Source organism: Coptis chinensis, chromosome 9, assembly GCF_015680905.1.
Source record: "Coptis chinensis isolate HL-2020 chromosome 9, ASM1568090v1, whole genome shotgun sequence".
Lineage (NCBI taxonomy): Eukaryota > Viridiplantae > Streptophyta > Magnoliopsida > Ranunculales > Ranunculaceae > Coptis > Coptis chinensis.
Genome location: NC_141464.1, coordinates 42,340,843 through 42,366,474, shown reverse-complemented (window position 1 = coordinate 42,366,474; position 25,632 = coordinate 42,340,843). Strand labels below are relative to the sequence as shown.

The 25,632-nt window shown below is 37.2% G+C and overlaps 1 protein-coding gene across 5 annotated transcripts in view; it reads right to left on the bottom strand.

The window, feature by feature from the left end:
• LOC147476114 (uncharacterized) overlaps window positions 1-10,831 on the bottom strand; it is a 28,242-nt gene extending 17,411 nt beyond the window's left edge. Inside the window, exons 1-6 of one of the 5 annotated variants that reach the window (XR_015208253.1) lie at window positions 10,572-10,831; window positions 9,303-9,395; window positions 5,073-5,122; window positions 4,326-4,460; window positions 3,537-3,587; window positions 3,134-3,371 (exon numbers count right to left, since the gene is read on the bottom strand). Coding sequence is in view for 3 of the 5 variants with exons in the window: in XM_086583366.1 (XP_086439492.1) it covers window positions 3,180-3,371; window positions 3,537-3,587; window positions 4,326-4,460; window positions 9,303-9,395; window positions 10,101-10,230; window positions 10,335-10,423 (690 nt within the window). In the remaining 2 variants the exon portion in view is untranslated. The other 4 variants (XM_086583368.1, XM_086583366.1, XM_086583367.1 and 1 more) reach the window with 4 other exon arrangements.
• Window positions 10,832-25,632: the final 14,801 nt, after the last annotated feature.

Sequence of the window (25,632 nt, the reverse complement as noted above, 5' to 3'; positions counted from 1 at the left end):
TAATTGTAATTTTCAAGTGTTTTACTAACAATAAATTGATCTATAAATTGATGCAAATAATCCAATTTCAAAACTTATCCCTCTAAAATTCAAAGATATGTTAATGCACCGCACCAAAATATTAAAGATAGATTACCCGAATTTTGCAACTAAATATTGGGAGAAAATCAATACGGATGTCAAATATCAATTGACGTTCCAATCTTTAATTAACATCAAAGACAATCACCAATTCGAAGGAAACTCAACAACTCGAGAAGATTCAGAAAATAAAGCATCAATGAAAGCAATTGATTTTCTGCGAAGTGAGATAGGCTTTGAAGTAGTAGACTATAACTACGAAGAAATAGAAGAAATTTGCAACAAACTTGAGATTGTAGAAAAGAACGACATGCTTAGAAATCAGTGCATACAAATTCAGGAAGAAGAAATTCAAAGTCTGAACGAAGATATTAATTATCTAAAGGCAATTATAAAGAGGGAATGGTAGAATTATGATTCTCTCTACGTAATTATCTGTTCAGTCTTGGAGATGAGATGACTTATTAGACATTTTTACATATATGAAATTATATCTTTAGTAATTTTAAATCAAGCAATTTTCTATATGATTTCTTTTGTGCGTTGTTACAACTCATTTTTCTGTTTTAGTATAACATAACAAAATTAAAAGTAAGCGGATACCAAATCAATATATCATAACCCATTTCAAAGCCCATTTGAAAGCTCATAGACAAGGAAGAAGCAAATGCAAAAAAAAAAAAAGTAGCTATGTAACCAAGTAAGCTAAGGGGTTCACAATGTTACGTGGCTTGAAGAAACCCCCAGATTGCCAAATTTGAGCAAAAGCATAGAGTTGAGGGAGCATGCCGCGCGCAAACATTTGGGTTTGATCAGCTATATCTGCTTAGGCCCAATGCTTGCAAGATTGTACTCGAGTACCAATATAGAAAGGAAAATAGTAATGCTGCTCCCAAGTGCAAAATTATGCCCTGTTGGCAAATGACAACGAGTAATGCGTAATTCTTTGCTCTATAGGCAAACATAAGCAAGCAAAGAGATAGACGTAAAGTATATCGAACTACCAAATTCACAAGGAGGTAACCCTTGCCTAGAATGCATCAGATTATTCTTGCTCTTCCTTATAAATTCACCATTCCTTATAAAACCTCAAGCCAAGTTCATCAACACAGTGAGGCCAGTGATTTTAGCATGGTGATAAGGTAAGTGCCGCACAAAATATTCATGTTGGTTTCCTTACAACATCTTCTATTTTATCCTAGAAAAGAACAATGAAAATGCATAGAAAGAGGAAATGAAAGCTTCAATTCACTTGAAAGGTGAAATATGAAAATCGAGTTATTGTCTCTTCTATCTTTAGCGTTATCCCATAAGATTAATACATAATCGTAAATAACATGAGAGATGCGGTGATAACATTTCTTCTCACGCATTTCTTTGTTTGTTGCTCTTACTTTTGCCATTACAAAATTTTATGAATTTACACCATTTACATTAAAAGACCTGAAAAAGACATCATGTCCAATCAACAACAAGTTCTATATACAATGAAAGAGTTGTGGGATAATGCAACCAGGATAACCTTTCTCCTCAAATCCTACAGGTTTTCGGCAACCTTCAATTTACACTGTACTTTGTCCACAATCACTTATTTCCCAATTCCTTTACATAAAACCACCAAATATAGCCGATAATGGATGTAAATTTTAAAAGATTAACACTTTTTGCTAAACAAAGAAGAAACCATTACTAAATGCTTTCGATCTTAATTTATTCATAATGTAGCCCAGTATCATTCTCTAATAATTAGATTGAAGCAATATTACGTGACAGCTATTTCAACTTAAGGTTATTTCAGCATCTCTTTCTTCAACGTGAGAGATATACTGATTAATGATATTCATAAGAATCACATCAAAAATTTAGTGTAACCCAATATAATATTCATATATTCATATGTCATAGCTATCCACATCAAAAATTAAGTAAAAACTAATATAATATTCATATCTTATAGCTCTACAACTCTACATAGTTACTATAATTTTCATAATAATTTAATATAACGGCACCCGTTCATAGAACGGGTTTGAAAACTAGTAAATTGCAATAGAGCAAGGGAGACTTCTCAATTGATCCATAGGGAACATAAAACAAGTAAGGCTGAACTATAAGGTTTAGCTATTGTCAATATGATCATCAACTGAATGTTTGATTCTGAAGATGCAATGCAACCCATGAGCAACTTGAAGGGATTAATATTGTGGCTAATCAATTTTTCATCCTCTTCCAATGGATCACCACTTCACCTATGATTATATGGGTGCACCAGAGAGAATTCTCATTGTAGAATCAAGACGGTAGGGCAGGGTTTTATTCACCAATAATTCCAAAGGGCATCTTCAAACCATGTATTTAAGCTTCTCTACAAGCCAAGATCGAGGCAATTGTGAAGGAATCGACCTGATTCTGTGAATACCTAGGTTACATTGACGGGCACGCGCGTGTCGATGTCCGACACGGAATCTGGGTGTCGGATCACGGCGGCGATTGAAGATCGACACGGGGACACGGATAGGAATAATTAATTAATTTTTTAATAATTATAAATTTATTAAATTAGATGGTAAATCAGAAATTCGAGGTAAATTAAATACAATATGTGTCCGTGTCCCGACACGGATCGACGGACACGGACACGATGGATACGTGATCCCAAACAGATTTTTTTCAAAATATGGGCGTGTCCATGTAACCTAGGTGAATACATAGCATGTCCCAATAGTTTCTTCAGACTCACCAATCTGCCAAGGGAAAAAAAACAGTAGTGAAGAACCGACTAGGTGGTAAGAAATACAAAATCTTAAAAATGTATGACTATGAAACTTAGCAGGACAACAGGATTTCCACATGAAAGTCACATTGTTACAGTATGGTGTCAAGTTGTGGAATGAAACTAGATTACTTCTTTACCCATTCTCTTTCCTGGTGAAACTGAGTTGTCAGTCCAACGTTCCTAGAAAGATAGCACACCAACTTTGGTGTCTTCTTTAAGTACAAATTAGTTATCATGTTGTTCCACTATACCATAAAATAGATCAATGCTGGCATCTGTTCAACTGTTCAAGAAGCTAATTCTATTATCTCTTCCAAACACTTCATGAACTTTCGTTAAGTGTACGTACATGGATGTGGACTTTTAGGCACAGATGTGATTCTAAAACCTTAAAAAACAATAATGTAACACTTGCGAAGAAGATGAGTGAAAAATCAGAAGCATGGTTTATCCACCCAACCCACAGGAAGCTTTTGTTCCTTTTTAGTGTTTTGAACCCCTGGAGGTAGGAACACTGCACACCAGATAGAGTAGTCTCTGAGCATATCATTGCAAAGTCTATTTGACATTTCATCTTTAAAAAACAGATTACGTTTAAGTAATTTGAGTTCTCCAAGTAACAAACAAGTTATAACATATCTCACTTAAAGTACGTAAACTTTGCAAGGAAATAACTGACCAGCTTCAAATTGTCACCGATAACCAAGACTGGATTCAAGGTGTCCAAGCCCTAGAAAATTAAAGCACACAAAAGTAGTCAAAACTGAGAAAAATTAGCATAGCTCTCCAATATACCCATAATAACTGATTTTCAAATACATAACTATCTGCAGAAACAGACATATACAGTGAAGAAATTTAGATGTATAAAAATCTTTACCAGAATCCATCATTGATCATTGGAAGGTTACAGAAAGAGTTTTTCATGCATGGATTTAATTCATTGTTGACGACCATTTATCAGGTGATTATATGGGTAAATGGAAATAAAAATCGGAAACTCAATGTCCAGTTAAATTGATTTCTAGTTTGGAAGATAAAATGAACTATCACCTACTATGTCCCAATGACCTCAAAATACATGCCAATCTGCCACATCTTTAATCCAAGATCTTTGAAAAGCTTGAGAAACATCTCCCTATGGATTGGCATGATACAGCATTTTAGCCATAAGCATAACAGAAGTATAAAAAAAAACATCGCCATACGGCATTGGACATCTGGTTATGGTTGTGCTTGAAAATGACTGCTTCAGCTTGTCTATAAAGCTGCTCTTTCCAAGATTTCAAACTCTTGTAGTCATACTTACAATCATTTTGCATGATATCAGGCCATATTGCTTATGGTAGTCGCTCGCTTAGCATGCGAGAGGTACGGGTAACGAACCCGCATCTCCCCTTTGAAGCAATTTAGCCAATCCAGGAAAAAAAAAAAAATCAGGTCATATAACTTATACATTTACACGTACCGATAAGACATAGGGTGCATTAGGAGGGACTGCTCCACAAACAGCATCAAGATCAAGTAAAACATAATCCTTCTCTTCTTCTCCTCCTTTGTCAACCACATTCTCAGTTTGTTTGGAGTTTTCGACTTCCATATCCTACACGCATGATAAAGTAAACTAGTCTCTTCACAAGGCTATTCTACAAAGTAACTGGTACTAGGTCAACAATATCATTATAAACCAAATTAACGACGCTTGAATGCGATGGGTAAAAATGCCAAGTAATCTTGCTAGTACAGTGCTAATGGGATCCAATGACATTTCAGTAATGCACGTTTGATTTAGTCATTTATTTGTCTAACTAATACGCATGCAGTGTTTTCTCACAAAATTAAACAACCATAAAATTTGAAGTAATAGTTCAGGCATTATGTAAGTTGAAACCATAGAGAAGTTGGGTCATGCCTTTACATATTAAAATATAACTTGATTTAAGAAGTGAGGACGAATATAAAGAGATTATGAGAGAGAGGGAGAACAGATTAGTAGGAAGTGCAGAAGGGAGAGAATTAGGTGCAATTAAAAGATAGCTAAGTCAGGGTCATAGACAAAACTACATAAGAATTAGATGCCGAGCAATATAGAATAAAGAAAAGTTGATTAATTAAATTAATCTCCCCAATTAAATTAATCCCCCATGAGAACCAACGTGAGGGGAGACAAATTACTGTAAACAATTGAAAGAAACTAAAGCAAAGAATGCCCAACCTGAAGATTCAAACTTTTTTCTCTAGTTGTAATTTCATCTTTTAATCAACCTGTAAAATTAATTAATCGGGTCAAAATAAATAAAGCCCAGTCAAGAGAACCAACTTGAAAAATCAAAGCTTGGCCGGTTGTGTAGAGTAACCAAAAGTAAAAAATTATCTTTTCCTGAAACCCAAAATCAAAGTAAGAAATGGGCACTGCATGAGGGTATAGGAGCGGCGGTTGGGGAAAAAAAAGGAAAGTTTGTTTTCGGGTTTTTCAATTTTTCAGTAATTTTTCTGTAATGGTTGTATGCATAACTCCATTAATGAGATGGTTATTATTAAGTGATCTCTTCCTCCCCGTGACACTATTAAGGTCAACTGCGATGGTGCTGCAAAATGGAATCCTGGAATGGCTTGCATGGGAGCTTCTTTTAGAGATAATACAGGGTGATTTCTTGCTTATGCTGTGGAAGAAAATTGGAGTGAATACAAACTATTGCATGTGAAAGAGGTTGGTTGAAGTTGTGGGTCGAGTCAGACTCCGATACTGCTGGTATGGCCACTACAGAAAGGGTCATTTACCAAGTTGGTCAAATGATATTTACCACCAGTGGCGGAAGCTAGGGGGTCAGGCACCCTGGATTTTGGCAGAATTTTTTTTGGGTTGGTTTCCTTTATATACATGAATTGCCTCTTTTGCCCACACATCTGAAATTTAATGATCAATAGAAAGGCAAAACAGTCATTAAAAAAAAAGGCAAAATCATCACAAAAATAGACCAAGAGTGACACAAACAAACATAATTGTACCATTTTTTTTTATAGGAATTACAGGAGTAGGGAATTACCATTACTGTAGGTGGGAGCCGGAATTTTTAAATTAGTTAAGATTTGGTAATTGACTTGTTAATTTGATTTGAGTTTCACTTGGAAACCGGAAACACATGGATCCCTCCAAAAGAATGAAAAATAAATACATAACATATGGGTCCCTCCAATGGATGAAAAGTAAAAGTTATAAAGTCTATCATTTTGCATGCTCCTTAAATTAAATTACTACAAAACATATGGGCAGTTAGAATTTAGGCTGAGTCCAATGGTTATCAACTTCTTATCCCTATTCCTTCAAAAAAAACAGTGGTATAAGAATAGAGAGTGGGTTTTGGTGATCCAATGGTTAGTTTGAAACCCACTTTTTTTTCAACAACAAAAAAAAAAAATAATAAAAATGATTCTACGTCACTTCAAATGGCACCAAAGGAGACAATTTTTCTTCTCTGCACCACTTCAAGTGGCGCCATTTGTATCGTTTTCATTTGACTCCACTTCAACCAGCGTAGAATGCACTATGCATTCCTCAAAAACACTCTATATATATATAGAGTAAAATCCGGATGAGGGGTAATTTCTACCACTGCTCTACTTTTAGGAAGATGCGAGGCCATTGGACTCAGCCTTAGAACATGTGGCATTAAAAATTTACAAATGAACTTTTCTTTGTTGCCGCATTACACAAGATTATTTGCAATTAGAATTTAGAATATGTGACATGACAAATTTACAATTTAACTTTTCTTTGATGTCGCATTACACAAGGCTCTTGTGTATTTTGCATTACGCCAAGTGATATTTTATCACAGACGAAGAAGGAAAAAAAAATAAAAACATAATATCATAGGCTATATATAAGACTACCAGTTAGACACCTTATTTAAAACAAAAACTATATCATTATATAAACCAAATAATGGAGGTGTAGAAGTTTGAGTCTAAGAAAAAAAACAGATAAATCAAATAACATTATGAACTAGCCTATGCAATTAACAATTTCATTTAGTCTAATTAACAAAACTAGTAGGTTCGATTTGTCATACAACACTTTCAAAATAAGGAAATTTCCGTTATCCAAAATATTTATATAATTTTGATTTTCAAAATATCTTTGAGTTAGCTGATTTGCGTGTAGTGATTTAATATGAGAAAATATCTATCTTTTTCTCCATCTAGCAAAAAAAACTCAAACTAGAAACTTGTAAATTTTTTTGAGATCTAGTTGTTTCCATTTTTGAGCTAGTTGATTTGTGTGTTGTGATTAGTAGTTTAAGATATGTTTTATTTTCTCATGACAAACACTCTTCTCACTTTGCAATCTACTTTTTTACTTTTAAATTCTAGATTATTGATAATTAAAGAATAATTGGGTTGATTTCGGCACCAATTCGACAAGCAATTGAACAACAATTGAATTTCCTTTTCAAATCATCGAATCTTTATGTTAATCAATCATGTGATTTATCTCGATTTCGATATTGTTGTCGTCGATGATATTTTTAAGTTTGGAGTAGTAGTCTGATACACATGAAAACACCACTATGCATGTGTATAACAAACATGCACGCACTAGTAAACATGTGTACAACAAATATGCAAACACTACTAAGCATGTGTATACCACACATACACATGCATTGTATAACACACATACACATACAGTGTATAATTACGCATGCGTCTAACACAGATGCAAACACTACTATGTATGTGTATACCACACATACACATATCATTACGCATGTGTACAACATACGTGCAAACACCATTATGCACGTGACACTTGTAAAGTTGCATTCTAAATTATTATATTTATTTTGTTGAAATTTTAATTGTTTCAAAAATTATTTTTAATTTTCAAAAATTTCAAATGTGTCGATATTTAATATCTTGGTTAAATATTAAATCAAAATTGCAAAAAAAATTCATTTTGTGATTTTTTTTTTTGCATTTTTCGATTTTTTTTTTTTTTTTAGTAATTTTTAAAAATCTTTCTAGAAGTAGGAGAGAGAGAGAGAGGAGAGGAGAGAAAAGGAGAGAGCGCGTGAGAGAGGAGAGAGTGAGAGTGAGACACATGAGAGAGAGAGTGGCTACATGTCTTTTTTTTTTTTAAAAAATTAAAATGAAGGGCAAAACTGTCTTTTTATGTTTTTGTCGTGGGACCATAATTCCCAGCCGCACCCAGGACAGATGCAGGATTCAACAACGGGGGGGGGGCGGCTAGCACTAATTTTTACTACTATTTCTTTCTTGACTTTTTTTGGGGTGAACAGTTACCACTGTATTTATGGTTTTTGAGCAAAGTTGGGGCGGGGGGGCTACAGCCCGGGTCAGCCAACTCATAGATTCACCCCTGCTGGAGACGTAATTCTTACCCAATTCTATCCTATGGGCCCGATTTCTGCCCAGAATAATAGAACAATGACTACTAAAAAAAAAGATTTGTTGTGTTATTTTAAAAGTGACACAACAAGTCTGATGTGTCGGGTTTTTCACAGATACAGAAGTGACACAAAAAGCAGTGACACAATAGGTTTTCTAAATCCGACACAACAGATATAGCAATTGTGTCAGTTTGTAGCTATAAACTGACACAACATGTGTACTACTTGTGTCGGTTTTTTGCAGTACACCTCTAAAATTTGTCGTGGGAAAGCATAAACTGACACAAGAAATAGAACTGTTGTGTCAGTTCTTCTACAAACCCACACAACTGGATCCCCTCTTGTGTCACTTTTAGATCACCTGTCTCTCTTGTGTCACATGAACAACAATAACAATTGACCAGTAGAAAAAGCATTGTCATCCACATCTATATAACACAACAATCTAAAAAACAAACTCATTTCATTACTAAATAATTGCACTATCCAACATCAGTTTACAATTAACCAACCAACCAACCAAAATACAACTTCTAATGTATCGTGTCTTATCATCATCCTTTGTAAGAGCATTAATGCTTTGAGGGTTTCCAAATTCATGTTTTGCTCGAGCAATCTCATAAGAAGTATACAAGTGTCTAGTACCATACATAAACTAACTTGCAGATTTCAAAACTACATAGAACAATTGTACTAGAAGACCCAGCTAGCCCAACTTAAATAGCAATGTGAATTAAGGCATCAATTTATTTTACTATCTATCCAAACATAAGGGTATGAAGAAAAGGCATAAACTAAATTAGGCCCCGACACTTTTCCATTTGGACTTCTTGTACTAAACAAAAGTTTTTAAATTGAGCAGAAAATAGGTATCAATTTATTACAAATGAAGTATATTCAATTGGAAGCATATAACCAATCAGCCCACAAAAGGGAAGCATAACAAAAGGTCTGTCATAACAAAAGGTCTCTAGTTGGGATCCTCAGCATAAAGTTGCTAAACTAATTAAAAAACATATAGAACTGATTACCATTTTATCGGAGAGGTCATCATAACCGTCCTTGCCTATTCGATGGTTATATTCGTTAAAATCCCTTCTCTCTGCTTGCGGCTTGCTTAACTCCTAAAGGTTTTCAAGGAAAAAGGAATTAGTTTACCTTAAGTTGCCCCCAAAATATTCTTTAGTGGAAATTATAAATAAAATATGCAATTTGAACAGATTGCAAGAAAAACACGGAAGTAGTTCAGAATGGAAGCACATTCAATAGACGAGATATCAGAATGGAGAACATTTGCAAGTGAATCAGGTGATAATGATCTTAATCGTGTGGGTGGACCAAATAATTCGTTATTAACTGATGGTGGTTTATCTACTGTTACTTCTAAATGTAGGTGGTTCTAGTGATTTTTTGTCTTATTCTTCACTTAGTCGTTGGCAGAATTGTGGCTCTAATCCTGAGAGGAGTTTGATAAAGCAGAGAGATGTCTATGAACTAAGGCTACTTAACATGCAATTTGAACAAACACAATCTAGAATTCAACTGCCCAAAACAAAATAAACCATCTTAACAGAACGATAGTTTAACACTGTCTCCCATCTTTCTCTCAAGGTGCTATACAATCTATTCAGATAATTCACATAGTTTAAATACAAACAAAGATTCAGTTTAAATTACTAAAAAAACTGATACGGAAAGCACTAGTTGTTCGTCAGAGTAAACATGCGGTGCCAAAAAAGTGAATCCCAAAACCCAATATACCTACTTGGAATCAAACCCTAGTTTTATAACTGCTCATCACTACTAAAAAGATTAAAAAGAAAGCTTACAAGCACTGATATAAACCGCGCGACTCGAGAAGTTCTGAAAAATTGGTTTGGTATTACTAGTATACTGTTGTGCACAGGAGCGTGACTGGACATGCAGTTTCTACCAATATGTTTTTGGATGAATTGGTGCCTAAGAAGATGAATAGAGCAGATTCTATCAAAAAGAAGGAATGGAAAAATAAAAAATCACAGCATAAGCAACCAAAACTTGTTCTACAATAGTTAAAGCATTACACAGCACAGTTTGTAGCATGATGTTTGAATTTGAATGGTGACCACGGGTGTGCTACAATTGTGAAGGAAGGGGTTTCGAGCTCATACATATAATAATAATTGAAGTATATATACAGTTAAATTTCCTACCAAACCTTATTTGACCAAACATATAAAATTGCAGTTACACGTTTCGAGTTGGCGCAACAAGTAGATTAAACAAAGTAGAATGAGTACAAAAACATGGATAAACCTTACCGACTAGTAGAGTTCGTTTGCACAATCGTTCACAAATGTCGGAGAAAGAGGTCTTAAATAAGCTAAATTAACAACAAGGGCGAGAGTCTCCAAGATGAAAGCTTGAGTTTTTAACAACAAGGATGTCGAAGACGAGAAGAGAGGTTATGTTTTTTAAGCAAAATTAAATTAGAGTTCTTAATTCTTAATTTGGGATACTTGAAATTTGTCACTTAAGCACGAAATTTTCATGTGTCGGTCTGATGAAGTATAGAGAACACAACACTCACAAACAAAAAAAAAGGTCATGTATTGGGCGCCACCGGAATTGGATTGGGCATCAAGCCCAAATTGTGAAGCCCAACAAAAAGCCCAATACAACCCCCACCTAATCGTGAAACTGAGAAAACTTGTTGTAACCGGTATCTCTTTTGCGATTTCTCATCCAAAATCCTCGACAAAATCCCTCTCGCGATTTGTAAACAATCATCCTTCAATCCAACAACAGAAGCATTTTTTCACAACAACAAAGCATTGTGAGTTGCTGGGCCTGTTGGTTCTCAAGTTTTTCAACTTCTCTGTCTTCAATCAGCTTCAAGTAAGTTAATTTGTTTTGTGTTATCAATCAGCTTCAACTTCTCTGTCTTCGATCAAATTCTCTTTCAATTTCTACAATCACTTTGAAACCATAGAAAAATTATATCAGTTTGTATTAAAGTTTGTTTTTTTCGACCAATAGAAATGATATCAGTGTATATTATTATCTTTTTTTATACATTTTGATGGTAATAAGTAATAACAATGATGGTATGGTATAGTTTTTGTTTAGTTTAGCACCATTCACTGTTATGATGATAAATGGTATCATTAATTTCCCTTTAGTTACATTTAATCGAAAATCATTTGTTTTACCAATTTAAAGAATTTCGTGTATTTGGGATTTGGTATAATGTATGAGGCGATTATGATAAGGATGACTATAGAGTAAATAAGGATTAGGAGGTATATCAACTTGTTTATCAATTGGTTTGAGTGTCTCCCTCGCATTTTCAACAGTGTGAGTTTAAAAGGATTGAAGGAATTGTGAATATGTCGTAGTCTTGATTGCATTATTGAGTGGCGTTAGAATCCTTTAGAGTTGTAGCTGATAACTCCTGTACTTGATTTGCGCAGGAGTTTCACCAGATAGCCAGCTTACATCTTCTCACAATCCAATCGTCTCACAATCCAGGTATGGCGCACTAGATATAACTGTTATTTTCCTCTCTCACATTGCACTCGAAGGATGCCTTGTACTCACATTTTCTGTAATGTTTCTATTCTTGTCTTTGGGTTCACCTATTTTTTTGGTGTAGAAACTGAGAATCTCTTATTAGCTTCTACAAGATTTCTTATTTGCTTTGAAATATTAGTTTTTTATGTGTGAGCAGTAACGTGAAATTAAGAAATGGGTTGTTCACCACTTTTTTTTTTTGTTTTTGTAGTTTTATAAATGTGTGTTGGTAATTGAGTTTGTTTGAGAAGTAGACTATTTGTTCTGAAGCTCAAATGAATTTGCAGTTTATACAAGTGACCCAACCATGTACTATAAAGCATTACATTATACATTGCATATGCCAATTAAACTAAAGAAAGCTATTGTTTTGTTTTTTCGGATGTTGATGGAACAATGACAATTGGAATTTGGCACATGATATGCCATTGTGTTCTAAATAGTATTGTTGTGGCTGAACAATTATATTTGAACTAGATGCTTAATCAGCCCACGCCCATTCCGTGTGGGTTATATTGAAACAAATTTACAAATGGTAGACCGGAGGACTCAGAGGCTTAAACAGAGTCCAACAAACCCACACCCACTTTCCCATGAGTTAGGACACAATGAGGTTTTCAAAGCTTTAAGACCTATAGACCATCCAACATGCTCGACCTTTAACCCTCTCAAAAAGCAACCAAGTCGGCTGTCATCAATTTATCGCGAGAATTCTCTGGTTTTGTACATTTCGTACTACCATATGCTGTTTTTTGCTCGAGTTAATATGTGTCTCTTTGATTCTTTGTTATGTTTGCTGGGTAAATTGGTGATGATGATTGACGGGCTGCATATTAAAAATGTAGTACTAGGGACACAGAGAAAATTGTTTCTTGCGTGCATAACTCGGAAACTGTCTATGTGATTTTATTTTTTTTATCATGTGGATTTTGATTCAATTTTTCTTTTATACTTAGTGTAAGCATCAGTTAGCTGCGAGGCTTGCTGCATCTGTTGGAGCTTGTGTGGAAGTGAGTGTGTCAGATGAGTAGCTAGCAATACTGCTTTCCAAGCTTTGAAGCCTTAGTCGTACAAGCTATATTCTGCATTTTTATGAAAGGTAACTACTAACTGAACTAATAATTGAAACTGAATATTTTAAATTATGAGGCTTATTATTTTAATTCTGACCAATGGACTTCACTCACTCTGTATATTTATCTCTTTATTGCGTTTATGAATTCTTTAGCATGCGTTTTAAAATGTAATGGCTTGTGTTTCACGCGTAGGATTTAAAATGTACATATATTTAGCTAAGATTGATCTATACTTAGGTGTCGGCAAGTAGTGGGCTTCTCTTTAAGGAGAAGTTAAGTAGCAAAAGCCGAGCTCGAGATATTATAAATACTTATCTATTTTACTACCTCTGCCAGTGTAGAATGTTAGACCCAAATGCACATATGACAGCATTAGGCTCTGATTCTACCTAAATTGATGTTAGCAATGCCATATAACTAGACCCAAAAGCCGATTGTGTTATCCCAGGGCATTGTGGTGTTTTTTTGACTGTTTGCCCTTCCTTCAAACTTACTGAATGTATGTTATCTGATAAGAGCCCAAAACTGTAGTTTTAACCCCTTAGCAGTCATACTTTTAGACCAATTATGTGAGTAATAAGTAAGAGTTAAGGCCCGATTCATGTGTTTTTGTATTTCGGGCTTCAAAGTCAATTATGTGCGAGGAATGTGCCACTTTGATGAGATAAAGGAGCAATGGTTGGTTACTAAGGAGTTGGGTGATTAAAGGCCAAGATTCAAGAAGACCAAGCCTTTGTAAAGCCTCGGTCAAAAGATGAAAAGTCAAAGTCCACGCAAAAGTAAACAAATGCACAAAGTCAACAGAACTTCCGAAGACCATATCTTTAGACTCAGACCACTCGGAATTGGGCCTACCTTATGTCAAAACGACCGGCTCGGAAAGAGCTTTCCAATGGTCCAAGCCTTGACCCAATCAGAGGAGCAGAAGTGGACGAAAAGTCTGTTGAAGCGAACTGCAGCTGAAGAGGCCTTTTGGACCGAAGATTGGGTTTGGGCCGATTCTCTCGCCCAAAACATGGCTCCAAGCCCATGCACGATTTTTGGATCTGGATGTATAAAACAAAAGCTTCATTCTTTGTTAATGGTAGCTAGTTAGACCTAAATTAATATATAGAATTCTAGATCTAGTTTTAATTAATTAATTACGCTTTTAGTTCCATTACAATTCTTGTTTTAGATTAAATTCTTGAATGATTGTTCTTGATTGATTAGATAAATAAAATAGTTATTATTCAATTTCGTTCTTGTCATTTCCATTCTAGATCTAATTTAAATTCTTGTTCTTATTCCATTCCAAAACCATTAAATTAGATTCATTATTGTTAATTAAGTAAATCTCAATTTCTTACATTATGTTTAGTTTAGATTCAATGGGAAATGTTAGTTTGATGACTCAAGGCTAAACCTCCATTAGAGGGGTTGATGAAGCCTTGATGAAAACTTAGTGGTTAGTATAGAATTGGTAGTAGAATCTATTCCACTCTAGAAGGTCGTGTTTAAGCCATGAGAATGGGTGGACGACCTCACATGCTAGTTAGTATCCGGTAGGAATGCCATGAACACTAGGGATTAGACTCGAAATTCTTGCCGCGTGAAAACGTAAGAATCGAGATACGACAATCTATACTAGGTTATTAAGTTGGATTCGAGGTGGATTTAATTCCCCTCTATTTCTTTATCTAGGGTCAACAATGTTTATATTTTCAGAGCTTTCGTAGATTATCTTTAGTTTATATTTTATCTTGTCATTTATTATATCTAGTTATTTAAAATAACGGCGTCTTGTTAGCATAACATTTAGTAAAGCTCTCATTGACTTAAGGCTGATTTCTTAGACTTAGAAGACAATCCATGCTAGGGAACTAGGAGTGGAGCGAACTTCCTACTCCACTTAGTGCAATTAAGCGAGAGTAGAAGCTTTGATAAATATCTAGTAAAAGTTTAGTTTTAGTTTACTTACGTTTTGAATTCATCGCTCATTTCGTAGGTAGACTATTCATTTTTATTATCAAATGGCGCGCCGCCATCTTAGTTACACTTTAGCATTGTTTTCCTTGTAGAAGTAGTCATTTTAAGTCCCATTAAACCCACCCACCCTTGTTTGTTTCATCTTCGTGGCTGCCCGGTTCAAGCGTTGACAAATTCGCGAGAAAATACCGCGGATACCTGATACATACGCTTCAAAGGAGAGCGACCATTCGCCGCTAAGTTCTTGGAATTTCGTTTACCAGCAGCGCCAGCGGCCATACTAAGCGACCGACGCCAGCCAAACACTGGAACTCGACTTCACATCGAAGCGACCGCCACTAAAAACAACGTAATCTAAAAATTACCGGGCCGCCGCTTCTATGCTGCAGGAAAGCGCCAAAGGTCATTAAAATTTCCGGATTTCCACAGGTTTGATTCGAACTTTGATCTTTCATATTTTTCAGTGTTCTAACCTGCTATATACACTGAACAAGCGTAAACAAGACGCTATTCATAAGCGAAGCAAGGACGCAATCAGGTATTCCTTTCTTCCATACCTCGCATTTCCAGTTAGAGGTTTTCTACTAGTATATCAGAATTGTTTGGAGTGTTGCATGTTTAGTTAAGCTCAACTTAGTCTTGCATGAGATTAAGGTCTGGTCGAACAAAAACAACAAACGTAATTACACGACAACAAACAAGTCTATCTAGTACACCACCCACGACACCTCTAACTACTATCACACACACCATACCTGACATAATGGCTGAAGAAAGAGAGACTCCTCTCTCCGACTTTTACAAAGCCTTGAGCGATAGCCCTAAATCTTGCATCGTTCTAGCAGACCGATGGGGGGATTTTTCGAATCCCCAAACATATTTAATTTGTTACCCGTTTAGACCATGAAAACCTTATCAAAGACATGCGTAGGATTGAACAAGTCCTTACAACATTCCATCATCCTACGGTAGGTCTGGAACAAATTAAACCGAGGGTATTCCCTTTCACATTAGCCCGATAAGGCTGCGCTCTTGGTTAACCGCCCAAGCCTAATTCTCGTGGACTCGTGGGCTAAACTTGTTCATTTGTTTATGGAACATTTTACCCACCCCTAAAGACGGATGAAATGCTTTCCAAGATTCATTTTTTCCATTTAATCCTCATGAATCATTTTTCGAGGCATGGAATCGCTTTCACCGATCTCCTTATAGAGTGTCCACATCATAACTTAGCTAAAGACACGTTAGTTCGTGGCCTTTTTCAAAGGTCTTTACACCACCATAAAGAAGTCCTTGACATAATGAATGGGGGTAGTTTCCTAAGTAAAGGAGCCTGAGGCTTACAAATTTTAGAAGACCAAACTAAACGGAATAATAATGGGGGGTAGTGATGATATCCCCGCTTCAGCCTAGTTCTTCTTCAACAAAAAGGCGCCCGGTATGTTTGAGAAGAAAACCGATCCGAACTTAAAAATCTAATCGAATCTCTAACTAAAAAGTAGAGGCTATTTCGCTTTCAACAAAAGCCTATCCCCGTCATGAATGTAAACTCCAACCCATGTAATTTTGTTTTGAGTCCAGAGCACCCCGATGATTATTGTCCTCTAGCTTATGAACAACAACCACCGTAACAAGATAATGTTTACTCTATTAATAACTATCCTATTCCTAACGCCGTGGGAGACAACATCCCAACTTCGGTTGGAGAAATAATCAACAAGTAACACCTCGAGTGGTACAATAATCAAAACGTTAGGCAAGCAAATAATTATAACAACCAAGCTCCACCTAGACAAGGACAAGGACAAGGTCAAGGGAATTATAATAATTATAACAACCAAGCTTAACCACGACAAGGTCAAGCACAAGCTTCGAATAATTATAATAATTATAATACCAATAGAGGTATCGATCGTTAGGTTAATAATAATAACTATCACAACCCACCCATAAATAATCAACGAGATAGTTCAACACACCACCCGTGACTACTACACCTACACAACCGGATCAGATCGACGCCTTTATACAAGTTACCCAACAACTTTTCCGGACAATGACTTAATCAAACCAACAGATTTTACAATCCATAAATCGGGGCATACAACAGCTTAGCCCAAGCGAAAAGCCCAACCAAAAGGCGTGTTTCCGGACAAGCAATACCAAACCCTAAAACAAGCAAACACAGCCTTTGAGGTAAAGCGGTAATTCTAGTATGCGGAAACTACAATCGTGAAGGTGACCTAAATGCCATCACCACTCTCCGTTACGGAAGAGTGGTTGATAACAAAGTAACTACGCCTATAGTTACCCCATCAAGATTCCTACACCGGACATCTAACTAGATACCGCGAATAGAACCGAGGAGCCTACCACGGTAGAGGTACCCGGTTAAAATCACAACCAAAGAAACCAAAGCCAAGGTTACACGACCAAGTAGAGCCATATGCGAAATATAGAGCTTAAACCACCATTCCCTCAAAAATTAGCCATGCTAACCAGGGGATACAAACTTTGAGGAAATTAGGAACGTTTTCAAGAATCTAACGATAAACCTTCCTTTTCTCGAAGCTATTAAAAGCTACCTAACCACGTTAAGTTTCTTAAAGAGTTGCGGTACTACTAGGCGTAAGACCAATATACCTAAAGACGCCTTCTTAACTGAGCAGGTCCCAACTTTATCAAAAAATAATGGAATTGTTAAGTACAAGGACCACTGGTCATCCCATCGTAAAATGCACCTTAGGAGATTCCCACACGACCGACCACCTTATTAGACACGGCAGTGTTAACTTACTCCCCATTACTTGTATAAACAAATAGGTCTACAGAAATGCAACCTACAAAAATAACGTTGCAATTAGCGGACAACAGTCAATTAAGTATCCTAAAGGTGTAGTGGAAAACGTGCTTGTTAAGGTTTAGGGCCCCTTCTTGGCAACCGCCAACGCGCTTTATAAATTGTCGCGATGGAAAGATGTCCTTATCTTTTGGCCATCTTTCCGCCGAGGTAAATGTTTTTAAATTGATGAAACAGTTACCGCAGATTCGATGCGTAGATGGGGAGGTTAGCATGATCGGAGAGTTTAGCTCAAGATTATTTTAACAACACGTTTCAAAACAATATGTACAAATTCCTTTCTTTTGGAACTTCAGATTTTGTAAATGACTCCTACTTAGAGGAAGTCAACACCATCCCGAGTCCACACCAATTGTAGACCCGTCGGTTGCTCCATATATCGATTCACGAAGACTTGCTACCTAAAGCAAGTCTTCATTACGCAAGATAAGGACACTTATGAAACATCAATGGACCTTCCGGTCCACACGATTCTTAAACCTCTTCCTAGGAGTTAAAATATATTCAACTTAATCCGGATGGTAGTCACCGATAATTATATCTTCTCGTTAACTAAGGATGAAGAGACATGTTTAATAAGGGTGATCGGGGAACATCGGTCTGCGATTGGTTGGTCCCTAGCCGACATTAAGGAATTGACCCCAATGTTTGCACTCATCATTATCCATTTGGAGGATAAGCGAAGACTTCGCGAACCTCAAAGATCGCTTGAACCCCGCCATGAAAGAGGTGGTTAGGGAAGAAGTCTTGCGATTACTTCGATCGCGGGTATTATATACCCAATCTCCGATAGCGAATGGGTAAGTCCCATTCATGTAGTTCCTAAGAAATCGGGGAGTTACCATGGTGCGTGCGGGAAGGGTGACTATGTTGTCACTTTCGAGGTCCTATGAAATGGAGAATCTGTATTGATTCTGAGGCGTTTAAATGCTATGACACGAAAGGATCACTTTCCTTACCATTTATAGATCGGATGCTAGAACGTCTATTTGGTCATGCCTTTTATTGTTTTACGGATGGCTACTTTGGCTATTTTCAGATTATTATTGATATTGATGACCAAGAAAAGACAACCTTCACATGTCCCGAGGAACATATGCCTATAAGCGAATGCCTTTTGGCCTTTGTAATGCCCCGGTACCTTCCGGTGATGTATGCTTCATATATTTAGTGACATGGTAGAGCTTTATGGAAGTGTTCATGGATGATTTTTCTATCTATGGAGACTCCTTTTCTGAGAATGCTTGTCTAACTTTGTCTAAGGTCTTGACACGGTGTGAAGAAAAGAGCCTCGTTTTAAATTGGGAAAAGTGTCATTTCATGGTAAAAGGGCATAGTACTAGGTCATATTGTATCTAGTGATGGCATCGAAGTACATAAAGCCAAACTAGATAAGATAGCGACCTACCTAAACCACGGATTTGTCCAGGTGAGATTAGAACCTTTCTAGGCCATCGCGGGGGTTTTATAGGCGTTTCATTAAAGATTTTCAAAAATAGCTAGGCCTTTAACTAACCCGCTTTTGAAGGATGCAATCTTTGATTTTAATTTTAAGCGTAAACAGGCTTTTGAAACCTTTAAAGCAGCCCTAACCATTGCACCTATTATCTGACCTCCGATTGGTCTAAACCTTTCGAACTCATGTGTGATGCTAGTGACTATGCGGTTGGTCTTTGTCTTGGACAGAAACTAGATAATAAGTCCCTTTGTTATTTATTATGCTAGTAAAACATTAAACGATGCTCAACGGAATTATACAACTACTGAAAAAGAATTCTTAGCTGTCATTTATGCTTTAGATAAATTTCGTCCTTATTTGGTTGGTTCTAAAACTTTAGTTTTACACGGACCATGCAAAGATTTAGGTACCTTCTTGCAAAGAAGGATGCTAGATGCGAGATTAATCCGATGGATTCTTCTCCTACAAGAGTTCACATTAGAAATAAAAGGACAAAGAGGGTCGAAAAGCGTAGTTGCCGACCACTTATCTTGACTTACAAGCGGCGATAGTAGTGATTCCGAGTCCACCGGACTCTTTCACGATGAGCATCGTATGCTATTTTTCATCACCATGGTATGCGGACATCGTAAATTATTTAGCGGTGATGTTATGCCTTATAATTGGACAAGAAATGAGCGTGAAGAAGTTCTTGGCGAGTCAAACTATATACTCTTGGGATGAGCCCTACCTTTTAAGTATTGTGCGGATCAGATTATTAAATGCGTTGCATTCCCGATTGGGAATATAATGAAGTTCTATCGTTACGCCATGACAAAGAGTGTGGTGGCCACTTTAGCGGAATGAAAACAGCCGCTAAAGTTCTTCAATAATGGATTTTATTGGCCTACCTTTTTAAGGATGCCCAAGTGCATTGCAAGGCGTGTATTCGATTTGCCAACAACTTGGGCGAATCCTGGCGTAATATGATGCCATTAAATCCAATCTTGATAGTAGAAATTTTTGATGTGTGGGGTATTGATTTCATGGGCCCTTTCCTGTTTCCCACGGTTATATTTATATCCTAGTTGCGTGGACTACGGTCTAAATGGATAGAGGCCCTAGCTTGCGTAGCAATGACCATAAAACCGTTGTATTTTTATTAAAGAATATATTTTCTGCCGGTTTGGCATTCCTAAAGCCATCATTAGTGATGGTGGAACACATTTTGCAACAGAGTTGTTGCATCCCCTAGTGAAAAAGTATGGAGTTACACACAAAGTTGCAACTCCTTATCATCCACAAACTAGCTGACCAAGTAGAAGTTTCTAATAGGAAATCAAAAAAGATTTTAGAAAAACAAGTAAACCCCGATAGGAAACCGGTCGTAAGCGTCTATCGGATGCCTTATGGGCATATAGAACTGCTTTCAAAACTCCTATAGGTATGTCTCCTTTAGACTTGTATTTGGGAAACCATATCATTTGCCGTTGAATTAGAGCACCGTGCTCGTGGGCTATAAAAGCCTTAACTACAATATTGATGAGGCGGGTGTCAAAGTCTTAAAGTTACAATTAAATGAGCTTGAAGAAATCCGTGGCGATTCTTACGATCTGTGAAGGATTATAAAGCTAACATGAAACGTGTTCATGATAAGCATATCTTGCGCCAAAGAGTTTGTGGTCGGACAAAGGTTTTGCTTTACAACTCCGAATCTACATATTTTCCTGTGGAAACTAAAACCCGTTGGTCCGGTCCTTTTCTCGTTATGAAGTCACCCCTTACGGGGCAATTACCTTGGTAAATCCCAAGGACAACAATACCTTTCAAGTTAATGGTCAATGATTAAAACATTTTCACGAACTTCGTCCCCCGATATAGAGGAAGTCCTTTACAGGGACCTATATATGAGGAATGACCCTTGTCATTGGTGTACTTTCTTTCACTTCCATTTAATGGTAAGTGCACCATTAAGGTAACCGGGCCCTCCCTATGGAGTGTGTGGTACGTAAGTACCGGATCCTAAGTCCGCAGTTCACATAGTTCCGTTTTTCCACTCTTGCATGTTTTTCGGATTTTTGAGTCATGTTCCTCTATGGAGTGAATTATGTATTTATTGTTTTTCGTGTTTCTTATAATAAATAAATAAAAATAAAATAAAAATTCTTAAAAATCATAAACATAGCAATCCAACAAGTCTTGGGAATCGACTTTAAAGCGACGACGTTGTAAACAAATTTTGTGTTTAAAAATTTGTTTGGGGGGCAGCAGTCGATCCTTGCATCCGGATTGCTTTCGAACCTTCCTTTTCGTTGCTTAGGTCCATTAGTATAGTTCATTGGGGTTGACGTCATCTAATTTAGTGTTCATTTGTTCGCGATAACTTACGTCATGCACGCACTTCGAAGGCGTTTTCCACTATCTTATATGTCACCCACGGTCGGAATAGAGTAGTTTATGGATCATTGGATTGGAAATTCTCTCCGATCATTTCCATATCTCATTCATAAAAATCGGACCGATAACGAAGCGGAAATTTAGTTTGAAGTTGCTTTGAAAATCGACGAAAGTCGAAAAATCGAACCGGGCTTTGGGCCAACTCGCACACACTTCAGCTGGCGCCCCTCCTTCCAAAACCCAATCGCGAAGTTCATCTTCTCCAACCGCTTGTCACAAATTTAAAATTCAAACCCTAGCAACCAAAATAAAAAAAAAAAAAAAAAAATAGAATACATCAAAATAGAAAGACCACCCACTTTTTTGTGAAACACCAACACAATCTCCAACCGTTTCCACCAAGAAAACACCCACCAATTTTCAAACCTGCCACCTCAGAACCACCCACCGCCACCACCATTGTTTCTCGTTGTTTTTATCAAACTCGCCTCCCACAGGCTACAAAACCATTAGTTATCTAAGAAACTTCAATGGCGCTTACGACGAAGAATGTTGCCGAGCAGCGTTTGAGGTCGACCATTTCGCACCATTTTACGACGCCAATATGATTAAGAGGGATTGAACAGACCGTGGTATTAAACGGATGAGTTCTATCACTACGATTTGGTAGAACAGTTTTATAAGAAACGAAATTGGAAATAGGATTTTCATTAGGATAGCGAACGAGGAGGGAAGTAACGGACAGGTTGTTGGTGAGCTATTAGGAATCACGCCTGTAACCAACCTCGGATCGACCATTCAGGAATCCCGATATCTGCAGTTCTGCTTTTGATGAAAGATGGTCATAGAGGGTGAATACAATACGATATCTCATTGCGTTCGCCTGACGACCCTGAGAACCAATCAACTGGCTGTAGCTCAGTGGATTGGTAGGAACGTCCCTGAAAGACAAAGTCAGCGACATCGGACTTCAGTGTTTGCACGTTCTCTGGATTTTGCAAACGAATGAGTGTAATTTCTGCATCCTCGATGTAATTTTGAATGTGATTAGAGGAGTGGGAAAGAGCATGGCGCCTCTTCCCGTATTGATCACTAAGATTATGCTCTCATTTAGAGTCGCCGCTAAATCTGCTCCTATTAAGATCAAATTGCATTCTAATGCAAGTATTTATAAGGAATGCATCCAAGAGACTTGGTCGTTGTCTGCAGAGAATAAAGTTGAGTCGAATAATGAAAGCTTAAGATATGACACGGTTGGTTGAGGATAATTTCGATAGTCAAACTTCTAATTTAGAACGAATGATAATCTTCGCGAACCTGGTTTTCGCGGCGCGGTTATCGATATCGTGAGGATATCCGACATAGATAAATTGTAATTGAAATAAGCAAACAAACTTTCGGGCGAGTTGAAATGCTCGAAAGCGGGTCGGGGAAGATATCTTGTCTAATTTGGAGATTATCCACCGTAATCACCAAGCCCGATTATGCGATACTCAAGATCGAGATGGAAGCAAAGTAGCTTGTTGGGGATAGAGATGCTTTCTGACGTATGCCACTCGTGGATGAGTCATCTCAGCTCACCGAAGTCGAGAGGCATGAGCGTCGTCGCCCAGAAGCCGGATGGCTCAAGCCATTCTTCACCCTGAGAACCGATCTCCATCTCGGGGACCATCTTCTTCCACGCCTAGGTGTTCACCATCGGTTGTGGTCCTGTTATTTCATTGTTTTATTGTTTTGTTAGTGGAATTTTATTTCAAAAGTAGTTAGATTTAAATATATTAAGTTGTTTGTTTTAGATTGCTTGGATTTCATATTATTTTAATATAATTTATTTTGATCATCTTTCGTAAGGATGTCTTGGAGTCAAAGTTGGAAATTAGGCCCGATATCGGCATATCTATGATTTTTGTAGTGGTAGCATGATATGTAGGAGAGTTTAGAAGTTACTATTCTAAACCAAGTTTAAAGATACGGGGTTGTTAGGAAATCAAAACTATGGTTAGTTTCGTTTCGGGTTTGGCAGTTTTCTATTTCGGAAATTGCCTTAAAACAATTTGGCAACTTGCGGTCGTTTTGGAAACCAACCTATTTAAACTTCCATCATTCTACACTCACAAACCCACACTACACCCCACAATCATCTCTCACCTTTCACTCCAAGCTTTTTCAGCTTGTTTTTCTTGTAAACATGTTTTACGCTACGAAGGCGCTTTCGATGATGCGCTGCGCCCTATACACTTCCATAAATTTTTTTTGTCGAGGCCAAGCAGAGCGACTTCGCCCTAAAACACTGTAGAATCGAAAAATCTCGAGCACGCCGGCGCCCAAGCGAGCGCCGACCAGCTCAAACACGTAATTCAAAACCTAAGAGCATTTCGCCTCTATCTGGCAGCCAGCGTATCCTCCAATAAGCCGTGAAATTCGATTTTTCCGAGGTTTCTTCCGGTTTTTCGCGAATCGTTCCTGAGTAGTTTTGAGATGACACCTCTATAGTGATTCCCGAACAGTCATTTGAAGACTTGATGGGAACCGATACCTATGGAGCATCGTTCCTTGACGGATCGTGCGAGTTAGGATGGCGGCATCTTACGGTGAAAGTGATGACGATTTTTTCACCTAAGCTAACTGAATTCTTCTATAATAATATTACTTTTTATTGTACCCAAGAAGGAGAACAAAATTTTCCCTTGCTATTGATGGTACGACTATGAAATTCAGTAAGCAATTGATAGCTTTGGTTTCGGGGTTGCCATTACGACCACATGCACGCGTGGGGATATATGACGAGATAACTTCATACCTATATGAATATGCCTATTTCCATGAGTATTATGGGGGAGGGTGTTTAGATATCATGGACCAAGACCAATATAACATCATACGAGTAGCCTATGTTGAATGTAGAGCCAACCATGTTGTTCATCATGATGAACATTCTAGTGGGGAACGGCAGTTTATACGCCAATAATATTCTTTGGTGGCGTTTTCCTTGCTTTAGGTGAGGGGCGTCGTCGGTATGACATTCGAGTTTTAGTTGCTACTCACGGCGAGGCCATACCTTGAGGCATAAGTACCTTCTTATGCCCTGTCTTGGTTTGCGCATTATGCGCTTTGCCTACCCACCAATGATTACCGCATTACAGATTGGGGAAAGTCGAAATCATGACCCACCATGATCGATAATGGTAAGATCATTCGAAAGCCATGACTTGGCGGGATGGCAGGTCTGCAACCACATTTGGTTGCCTTACACCCCATCGGACCAAATAACACTAGAGAGGTTAGCACTAGTTGATGATACCGCGGAAGGCGTGGCAAGTTGTTATGGCATGGCGAGGGATCGCGAAAAGAACCTCATATAGAAGAGGAGGATGGCGAGTAAATCTTTGGGGTGTAGGTAAGTTTTTAGTTAAGTTAGTGTAATGCGCTTATGTCCCAAGCAATTTAATTACATTAACCCCATAATGGGTGGAACTCTTATAGAGTTGCGTCGGTTTTTTATTACTATATTTGTATGTTTTAACTTTGTTTTGCGGATGTTCCGAATTTCCTAATTCCGCTCAATGGTATTTTTCCTACCCCTTTTATTTAAATGCTTTGGGGACAAAGCATGCTTCTTGTTTGGGGGCATAGAAACACGTGTAATTAAGACATCTGATAGGATATAGATATGTATAATATGCACTTGTTTTCTAGTAAAAATTTCAAAAATTCAAAAATATAAATAAATAAGTTTATGCTATACACTTAGGAATATTGGTATTGTTTTCTTTCTCTATGCTCTTAACAATCTAGAAGTCTCCGTAGGTTTTGCATCGAATAATTGTTAGAAACTTAGGTTAATATGTAGGTAATAATCTTTGCATCTATCTATAAATATATTACATGAGTATTCCCCATGATTGTTAGTAGTAAGTTTTGAAATCTAAAGGAGTACTTATTCTACAAATCCTGGAGAATATAGCCTAAAGCCTTATAATAATAATAAATATTTGAGAAATGACACAAGGGAGAAGTAAAATCCGGATAGAGAAATCACACCGCGTCCACTTGCTTGATCACTATGCCAT